Source organism: Malaclemys terrapin, chromosome 5 (genome assembly GCF_027887155.1).
Source record: "Malaclemys terrapin pileata isolate rMalTer1 chromosome 5, rMalTer1.hap1, whole genome shotgun sequence".
In the NCBI taxonomy this organism is placed as follows: domain Eukaryota; kingdom Metazoa; phylum Chordata; order Testudines; family Emydidae; genus Malaclemys; species Malaclemys terrapin.
The window spans coordinates 295,707-306,111 of NC_071509.1; the positions used below are offsets into that span (position 1 = coordinate 295,707).

General features: G+C 56.2%; 1 protein-coding gene across 1 annotated transcript in view; it reads left to right on the forward strand.

The window, feature by feature from the left end:
• Positions 1 to 2,834, forward strand: part of M1AP (meiosis 1 associated protein) — a 59,605-nt gene extending 56,771 nt beyond the window's left edge. The window contains exons 8-9 of the mRNA XM_054030330.1: positions 2,009 to 2,173; positions 2,694 to 2,834. Coding sequence (XP_053886305.1) covers positions 2,009 to 2,173; positions 2,694 to 2,834 — 306 coding nt within the window. The remainder of the gene's footprint in view (positions 1 to 2,008; positions 2,174 to 2,693) is intronic.
• The last annotated feature ends 7,571 nt before the right edge of the window (positions 2,835 to 10,405 follow it).

The following is a 10,405-nucleotide window of genomic DNA, read 5'->3' on the forward strand; positions in this document are numbered from 1 at the left end:
TTGAAATATGGTAACCCTAATGGAATAGCTGGGAAATCCAGGGCCCTGCTCTTGGGGCCTGGCAGGTGAGCGAAGGAGGAAATGGTTATCTAACATTTTGGTTAGTTGCACCTAGGAGCATCCAGGGCCCTCAGCAGGATTTAGAAAGGCAGCAGAACTTTTCCAGACGAGTGGAGAAGACCTGTCTGAAAACTGTGAAGACCTGTGTATGAGAGGAGACAGAGAGGCCTGTGTCTGAACACCCGTGTGTGAGGGGTGCCAGAGAGGCTTGTGTCTGAACACCCGTGTGTGAGGGGAGCCAGAGAGGCCTGTGTCTGAACACCCGTGTGTGAGGGCAGAGTGCAGAGAGGCCTGTGTCTGAACACCCGTGTGTGAGGGGAGCCAGAGAGGCCTGTGTCTGAACACCTGGGTGCGTGAGGCGAGCCAGAGTCTTCACCCACACCCCCGTGCCCTAACCCCCTGCCCCAGCTCTGATCAGCCTCCTGCCCTCTGAATCCCTTGGTCCCAGCCCGGAGCACCCTTCTACACCTCATACCCTTCATCCCGAGCCCCACCCAGAATCTGCACCCCCAGATAGAGCCCTCACAGACCCCCTGCACCTTAACCCCCTTCCCCAGCCCTGAGCCCTCTCCTGCACCCCAAATCCTTCATCCCCAGCCCCACATCAGAACCTGTACCCCCAGCTGGAGCCCTGACCCCCCCCCTTCACCCCAACCCCGTGCCCCAGCCCAGAGCCCCATTTCACACCCTGGACCCCTTATTTCTGGCCCCACCCCAGAACTCGCCCCCCCAGTCCAGAGCCCGTACATCCTCCCACACCCCAACCCCCTGCTTCAGCCCAGAGCCCCCTCCCATACTCCGAACCGCTCAGCTCCACACCCCACCCCTCTCCTACACCCAAACCCCTCATCCCTGGTCCCACCCCAAAGCCCACACCCCCAGCCGGAGCCCTCACCCCCTCCCACACCCCAACCCCCTGAGCCCGCCTGATGAAAATGAGCAAGTGAGTGAGGTGGGGAGAGTGAGCAACAGAGGGAGAGGGGGATAGAGTGAGCGGGGGGCGGGGCCTCAGAGCAGGGGCAGGGCATGGGCGGGGCCTCAGAGGTCAAGTGTGTTCAGTTTTGTGCAAATAGAAAGTTGGCAAGTGGCAACCCTAGTGTCCGAAATACTCGTGTGTGAGGGGAGCCGGAGAGGCCAGTGTCCGAAACACCCGTGTGTGAGGGGAGCCGGGGAGGCCAGTGTCCGAAACACCCGTGTGCAGGGCCGGCTCCAGAGTTTTGGCTGCCCCAAGCAGCCAAAAAAAAAAAAAAAAAAAGCCACGATCGCGATCTGTGGCAGCAATTCAGCAGAAGGTCCTTCACTCCGAGCGGGAGTGAGGGACTGTCTGCCGAATTGCCGCCGAATAGCTGGACCTGCCACCCCTCTCCGGAGTGGCCGCCCCAAGCACCTGCTTGCCAAGCTGGTGCCTGGAGCCGGCCCTGCTCGTGTGTGAGGGGAGCCGGGGAGGCCAGTGTCCGAAACACTCGTGTGTGAGGGGAGCCGGGGAGGCCTGTGTCTGAACACCCGTGTGTGAGGGGAGCCAGAGAGGCCAGTGTCTGAACACCCAGGTGTGAGGGGAGACAGATGGAGAGGCCTGTGTCTGAACTCCTGTGTGTCATGCTTGCTCAGGGACAGCAGGCTTGGTTAGCAGGCCCAAAGGCAGAGAGACACGCTCACAGGAGAAGTGACATCTGGCTCATGCTAAGTACAAGCCGCCATCCATGTGGGGCGAGGGAAGGCCCAGATAAGGATCAGGCCCTGAACAATTTCCATCAGCTACTGTGGTGGACCTATTGGTTCCCTCTCTGCTCTGAATGACTGGAAGGAGTGTGTGTCATTTAAGCAGGGAACGAAGTAAGAATGGAGGTACAAATCCTCACATCTGTTTTCTGCCACCTCAGAGCAGGAAGCTGGATGCTGGGCACTCACAAGGTACCAGCTGGGACCTGTGTCACTTCTCTCTGAACAGAGCGCCTTGAACAGTCTGGAAGTGGAACCTAGATACAACCCCCTCCATGTGAAAAGCAACCTCTACAAATACCTGGTGAGCCGGTTCTCCAGACCCCAGTACCGGCAGCAGGCCCAGCCCAAGGAGCATCGCTCAGGAGAGCGACATCACTCCAGACAGGTACAGGTCTTGCCCGCTGTTTGGTTGGGGGAACCCTACATTGCCTGAGCACTGACCAAGCAGCTGAGGTGCTGAAAGCTCTGAGCAGGCATGATGCTGGGAGGGAGGTGGAAACAGGCAGAGGATGTCCCCTCATTGTGCGCAGGCCCGCCTGCTGCTCTGGGCTGCTACGCGGGCCCCTCAGTCAGCTCTCACAGGTGCAGTAAGCATATGCTCACAATAGCTTGTGACTAAGGGGTGCGGCAGCTTCCCCTCCGCCAGTGGTTCTCAAACTTTTGTACTGGTGATCCCTTTCATATAGCACGCCTCTGAGTGCAACCCCTCCTTATAAATTAAAAACACTTTTTAATATATTTAACACCATTATAAATGCTGGAGGCAAAGCGGGGTTTGGGGTGGAGGCTGACAGCTCATGACCCCCATGTAATAACCTCACAACCCCCTGAGGGGTCCCAACCCCCAGTTTGAGAACCCCTGCCCTACGCCCTCCAGAGACTCACTGTGTCTTCCTGCATTACACCACCAGAGCAAAGCCAAGGCCACGGTCGCTCCCCTTCCTCTGGCTCCCCCGCCACCCAAAGCATTCAGATCATCTGCTGCAAGGAAGGACGCCTGTGAGCTCTCTCTCTTCTCTGATGAAGACAGTGAATTCCTGGGGAGCATGTAATGACAAGGGCCTTTCTCTATTACAAGCCCAAGTGTTGTGAGACCCTCACACACAGACGCCCTCCTACCCCGGTGCACACGCACAGCAGTCCCCACACACACATTCATGTCACTATGCACTCACAGCTCAGCCTGTTGCTGGCCCCAGTGCTTGCCAAGCACCACATGTGCCAGCACAGGACAAGGTCAGGCAAGTGCTGGGCCTGCTTGGCCTTGCTGTGAAAGATGCTTCCCACCGTTCATTCTCTTGTTGTTCTACAGTTTTGTTAGTTGCTGAGACAGTCCCCAAGGAGCCTGTTCCCCAGGGGCCCCTCTCTTACCATGACACCCATTGCTACCCCACACAGCGCCTCCCATTCATGTGAATGCAGCACACCACGTGGCCTCATAGGATGGGTTCTGAGAACAAGCATGCACATACTGGCATAATCCCGAAGCCCAAGGACCAGGATTTGCATGCTAATGCGGGGAAGAGATCTTGGGGAGAGCGGTGACCACAGGGCTCCATGCAAGGGCCTTGGTGCATGCAGAGGCACTAGTGGGGTCCTCCCTGCACAGGCTGCAATGCCAAGCAGCTGTAGCCCTGCCCGAGCAGGTTCCTTGAGCTGCCTGAATGAACAGTGGTGGTGAAACAGGTTACAAGTTTTATCTGAGGTCCCCTGAGTCCCAAGGCAGCCCCCCCCACCCCGCGGCGGCTGAATTGCAGGTTACCCAAAACACCACCATGATCAGAAGCACTGGCCCGTGTCTTACACCACAGTCCCCAGGAGTCAGCAGCAGAGACTGGTGGTGCCCTGGGCTATAACCCCTGCTCCCAGGCCACTCCCGCTGGGAAAGAGCCTTCTCTCTGTGCCCCTCTGAGTCCGCTGGGGCTGGGCTGCAGATGGACAGTGATGGAACCACAGCCTACCGGTAGTCACCTCTCTGCACAGAATTCTGGCTCTGGGGCCAAAGGGATGGCTTGGGATTTCCCCGAGACCTTCTCCCCAATACACAACTAGGGGCTAGGTCCCCCAGAATTTCAGCTCAGGTGCTAGTTAGCAGTCCCTGCAAAAGCAGATGCCGGGGAGAGAGTAACTCCTTGGCCAGAGCTTTGTGTTTATTGGACTTCATGGTAGTTTCCAATTGGGGCATTCCTGGAGTTCCTTGCATGCCCTTCTGAGCACCCAGGAGCAGTTAGAGCGCTGTGTACAGGCCAGAGCAAGTCTGAGCCTCCACGCTTTTATGGTTCAACAATAAAATTATTTAGCATAATGACATCTACGTTGCCTGTAGTGGCTAATTCGCATCTTATAGAGCTTTCTTACCCTTGTCCTTGCTCCCTCGTCAGATGGCACCAGGTGAGGGCAGCAGGGTCTGTGCAACGCCGTGCACAGTGAGCCTCAGGCAGCAGGGAGAGCTGAGAACACTAGGGTGCGCCACAGAGCCTTTATCCTTCTGCAGCCAGGTGCCAGCCCAGTAGTGGGCCTTGCTGGCCTCTGTCTCCCTCCCTGCACACGCCAGGCTGGGGAAGAGCAGATGCTGCAAGGCCAGTGCACCTTTGATACACGAAGACTCTGATGGAATTGCCATTAGCCCGAGCGGTCCTGTCACAGGAGCAGCCGGTCCAGTCCCTCGGCAAGCACCAAGCAGCCAGTCCCATCCTGGCTCGGGCTCAGCTGGAAATGAGTGTGTTTCTGGGGCGAGAGTTTGACCTTTTAACAGCCTAAAGCTAAACACAGCAAAGATCAGGCCTGGTCCTCTTCCAGTGCTGCATGGCACTGGCTGCAAGAGGCTGTGCCCCCCAACCAAAAACCATGGCGAGGATCTCATTGTGTCACTCCCTCCCGAATGTGAGATAGAGCATGTCCTCCAACAGCTGCTCCACGCCCCTTCAAATCCTGTGTTGCTGTGACCACCCCCACCCCCCTCAGCTCACTTTGCTACCGCACTTTGTGGCAGGGACCAGCTCCACTCTGGCTCTCTGCAGCTCTCAGCCCCTCTTGGGTGCTACAGGGCTGGAGCCCAGGCACCAGCTTATGTGCTAAACCAGGGGTCTCAAACTCAAATGACCACGAGGGCCACATGAGGACTAGTACATTGGCCCAAGGACTGCATTTACTGACCCCTCCCCACCGCCGCCCTCGGTCCCGCCTCCACTCCACCCCTTCCATGAGGCCCCGCCCCTGCCCCGCCTCTTCCCACCCCTTCCCTGCCCCCATTCCAACCCCTTCCCTGAAATCCCCACCCCAACTCTGCCCCCAGGGGTGTGGCAGGGGCTCAGGGAAGGGAGTTGGGGTGTGGGGTGCAGGAGGGGGCTCAGGGCAGGGGGTTTGGCTGCAGGAGGGGTTCGGGGGGTGGGCTCCGGCCTGCTGTGCACCAGGGGCAGGGCAGGCTCCCTGCCCCCGCGCCGTTCCAGGAAGCCAACAGAACCTGGGGAAGGAGGGGCGCAGGGGTGTGTGTGGCTGTTGCTTCAGACACTGCCCCCCAGCAGCTCCCATTGGCCGCGGTTCCCCATTCGCGGCCAATGGGAGCTGCTGGGGGCGGTGCCTGAAGCAACAGCCACACACACCCCTGCGCCCCTCCTTCCTCATGTTCCATCGGCTTCCCGGAGTGGCGTGGGGGCAGGGCAGGGCAGGCAGGGAGCCTGCCCTGCCCCCAGTGCGTGTCAGGCCAGAGCCGCTCTAGGTAAACGCTGGGGAAGGGCGGGGGGGGGGGGGCCGCGAGGAGCTCGTGGGTCGCAGAAAATAACCCCGCAGGCCACATGTGGCCCCCGGGCCGTGTGTTTGAGACCCCTGTGCTAAACTCTGCCTGCCCAGGACAGACCATGTGACAGCAGATGTAGTGAGTGTGAGGGGTGTGAAAATGCCAGTGTGGGACTCCCGGGGGGCCTGTCAGGGGGCGGGAGCGTGGATAAGAGTTGGGAAAGTCAGGGGACAGGGAGCAGGCAGGGGACAAGGAAGTGGGAGGGGATGGATAGGGGGTGGGGGCCAGGCTGTTTGGAGAGGCACAGCCTTCCCTACACAGCCCTCCATACAGTTTTGCAACCCCGATGTGGCCCTCAGGCCAAAAAGTTTGCCCACCCCTGTTCTAGGAGCTCAGGACACCCATTGGGGGAAGGGGGGACATGTAACCAGCTGTCCAGTGGTCACTTCAGGCATGCTGCCAAACCCCCAGTAAAGGCATGCTGGGAGAAAGCAATTTCTCCCTGCAGAAGGGTTATTAAGGAGCAGGCACCACCAAAGGCAGGGGCCCACTGCACATTGTGTAGCCTCAATGCTACTCCCCTCAAACTGGGAGTTGGTGCTCTCTCCAATGACCGTCTTCCTCACCCTGGTGCTGTTCTTTGCCCAGGGAGTAAGAAGAATTTAGGATCTATGCCAGGGCTGGCTCCAGGGTTTTGGCCGCCCAAAGCAGCCACCAAAAAAAAGCCACGATCGTGATCTGCGGCGGCAATTCGGCGGAAGGTCTTTCACTCCTAGCGGGAGTGAGGGACCATCCGCCAAATAGCTGGACCTGCCGCCCCTGTCCGGAGTGGCCGCCCCAAGTGCCTGGAACTGGCCCTGATCTATGCTATCTAGGGTTGCCAGATGTCCAGTTTTTTTTATCAGAACACCGGGTCAAAAAGGGACCCTGGCGGCTCCCGTCAGCACTGCTGACCGGGCTGTTAAAAGTCTGGTTGGTGGCGCAGCGGGACAAAGCAGGATCCCTGGCTGCTGTGGCTCCGCGTAGCTTCCAGAAACAGCGACATGCCTCCTCTCTGGCTCCTACGGATAGGGGCAGTCAGGGGGCTCCACCCGCTGCCCCCACCCCAAGCACCGGCTCCACAGCTCCCATTGGCCAGGAACCGCAGCCAATAGGAGCTGCTGGGGTGGCACCTACGGACGGGACAGTGCACCAAGCCGCCTGGCCATACCTCCTTGTAGGAGCCGGAGGGGGGACATGCCGCTGCTTCTGGGAACTGCTTGAGGTAAGTGCTGCCCGGAGCCTGCAACCCAACCCCCTGCCCCAGCCCTGATCTTCCTCCCACCCTCTGAAACCCTCGGTCCCAGCCTGAAGCACCCTCCTTCACCCCAAAGCCCTCAGCCCCATTCCAGAGCCGGTACCCCCAGCCAGAGCCCTCACCCCCCACACACCCCAACCCTCTGCTCCAGCCCTGATCCCCCTCCTATGCTCTGAACCCCAGAACAGAGCACCCTCCTGTACCCCAAATCCCTCATCTCAGAGCCATTACCCCCCCCACCCCAACCCCCTTCCTTCACCCAGAGCCCCCTCCCATACTCTAAACCCCTCGGCTCCACCCCCAGCCCAGAGCCCCCTCCTACACCCCAAACCCCTCATTCCTGGCCCCACCTCAGAGCCCACACTCCCAGCCGGAGCCTTCACCCCCTCCTGCACCCCAACCCCCTGAGCCAGTCAGTGAAAATGAGTGAGGGTGGGGAGAGCGAACGACGGGGGGAGGGTGGGGGTGGAGTGAGCGAGGGCGGGGCCTCAGAGAAGGGGCAGGGCCTCGGATGAGGGGCGGGGCAAGGGTGTTCACTTTTGAGCAAGTAGAAAGTTAGCAACCCTGATGCTATCAGCAGCAGCTCAGTCTAGCTCTGACTCGCTTCGCTAGACCCAGCTATAGCCCTAAGCACAAGGGGAAGCAGGTGCAGTGCTACGGCAAAAGTCATGGGCCCCTGGGGAGACAACTGCAACCAGTTGTGGAGGGTGGGTGCTACCGTAACACAGATAAGGAAGCATTAGAAAGTCTGATGTGCTAGGACAAAGTCTGAGTGCATTCAGGCTGCCCACAGTTGAGGCTTCTGAGAAAGCATCCATCACCTGGCTACTCGTATGATGCTGTGACACAAGGAAAGTGGGTGGAGGAGCTGCCAACTCCGGGTCATTTCTGCTGCAAAAATAAAAACATAAATCTCACTCTGTAAAACCTGGTGTTAGCCCCTCCTCCCCTTACACTCCAAGACATGTTCCTCAAGTAAAGCAGCTGGCTACATTCAGCATGACCCTAAGTTCCTTGGTACAGGGACAGGGTCTCCTTTCTCTCGGCAAAGCACCCAGACCACATGTTCAGAGAGAATCATGGCTGCTGGCCCCATGAACAACTGCACCAGTGAGCTGCAAATTTCAAACAGGCTGATAACCTGTTCCAAAGATGCCAAAAAAGTTATTTCTCCCACAGACTGAGCAGAAATTAGTTGAAGGGGGAGGAGGCAGAAGCCACTTCCTACCATATTTTAATTTTAACTAGGGCTGAAGTAGCTTTAAATAGAAGACAGGAAACCAGACTACATAAATGCAACCCAGGACCTTTCTCCCAGGCTCGGAGTTTAGCAGAGATCTCCTGAGTGCAAAGACAGAAGCAGCTCTTACAACCATACAAAGGGAAACCAATGCTGCCTCTAAACGAGCACTGAGACCTCATGGAAAAATCTGCAGAGCAACACTCCTGCTACTGTTAGAGAGTCATAGACTCCAAGGTCAGAAGGGGCCATTACAATCATCTAGTCCAGTGGCTCTCAAACTTTTTTCCTGGTGACCCCTTTCACATAGCAAGCCTCTGAGTGCGACCCCCCTTATAAATTAAAAACACTTTTTTATATATTTAACACCATTATAAATGCTGGAGGCAAAGTGGGGTTTGGGGTGGAGGTTGACAGCTCACAACCCCCAGTTTGAGAACCCCTGATCTAGTCTGACCTCCTGTATAACAGGCCAGAGACCTGACCCAAAATAATGCCTAGAGCAGAACTTTTAGAAAAACAGCCAGTATCAATGTAAAGATGGTTAGTGATTGAGAATCCACTTCCACCCTTGGTAAATTGTTTCCATGGTTAAATACCCTCACTGTAAAATTACACCTCATTGCCAGGTTGAATTTGTCTAACTTCAATGGCTGGAAGTTGGATTGCATTATACATTTCTCTGCTAGATAGAAGAGTCCATTATTAAATATTTATTCCCTGTGTAGATACTTATAGACTGTGATCAAGTCACCCCTTAACCTTCTCTTTGTTAAGCTAAATAGATTGAATTCCTTGTGTTTTTCACTATGAGAAAGGTGTTCCAATCCTTTAATCATTCTCATGGCTCTTCTCTGAACCCTCTCCAACTTATCAACAGCTTTCTTGAACTGTGGACATCAGAACTGGACACTATCACAGCAGCGGTCCCATCAGTGCCAAATACAGAGGTAAAATAACCTCTCTGCTCCCGTTTATGCATTCCAAGCTCACATTAGCTCTTCTGGCCACAGTGCCGCACTGGGAGGTTACGGTCAGCTGATTATCCACCATGACCCCAAATCTTTTTCGGAGTCACTGGTTCCCAGGATAGAGTCCCGCATCCTGTACGTATGGCCTGCATTCTTTGTTCCTAGATGTACACATTTACATTTAGCCATATTAAAACACAGTGTTTGCTTGTGCCCAGCTTACCAAGCAAGCCAGCTTGCTGTCCCAGTGACCCGTCCACTCCATTATTTACCACTCCCCCAAGTTTTACATCATTCTCTCATAACGAAGATGGGACCTGGCCAAAGTACCGCAGGTCCCTGCTGTAACAAAGAGCACAGGGAAAAGGGCCAGTGTCTCCTCCACTCAGCAGAGTCCAGTGGCTTCCCCCACTCCTTTCTCATCAGCCCAAACTGTGCCCAGTTGCTGCACAGCTCCACCAAAGCACACGCTGCATAGGAGCACAGAGCAAGACCCAACTCATACTATTCTCCACCCCATCCCTTATGTGGCCAATCAGCTTTCTTGGCATCAGCTGCACATTGTGTCAAGGTCACACTCAGCTGCCCAGCGATGCTGGGTCTGTTTGCTGAGCAGATAATGTTAAGTTAGACCCTGAGAAGGCACATGACGAATTCAGATTAAACCCTCCAATGTGTGTTATTAGTCAACCCTGAATCCCAGCTGTGCTTGCCAGCATGCTGCCTTTTCCCCTCCATCAGTCCCTCAAATTCCTCACGGGCTCCTCTGGGCACGGCTCCCCTCAATACCTTTGTGCCATCTGGAGATTCACACGTCCCTTTTCCAGCTTGTTAATAAATATCTGAAACCCCAGTCTCCCCCCTGGGGCCCTGCTGTGACCCCTCTGCTCTGATGGAAACAGACCATCGATCCCTGCTCCGTTCTGAGCCTTCTGCTCCAGGGCAGTGCTTCGCCTTCACTCCACAGCAACTGGTTCCTTACCAGGCTCCTGTGAGAGGCTTTGCCAAGGGCCTTTTGAAAGTCTAAATTACCATTTTATAATTCTATTTCATTATCATTTGAATTGCCTTCCCCTGCTGGAAGTCCAACAGCTCAACTCCCAGGATCCCCCAGTACCTTTTGTGAAGATGGAGCCAATATTTTCTCATCTCCAGTGCAGCTTTTGTTTAATAAGACTGCATGGGCTTGCACATGCAAATGAGCATGTATGTGCCACTCACCATGTCCCAGCGCAAATCTGGCCTTTTTCCTTGGCCCAGGGGCACAGCGCCCCTGGAAGCCTGACACGGCATCTCTCTCTCCCCCCCGCCCTTTCCCCCCCCAAGAACAGGCGTGTGACAGCACCCCGCCTCAAACATGCCACACATACAGATTCTTC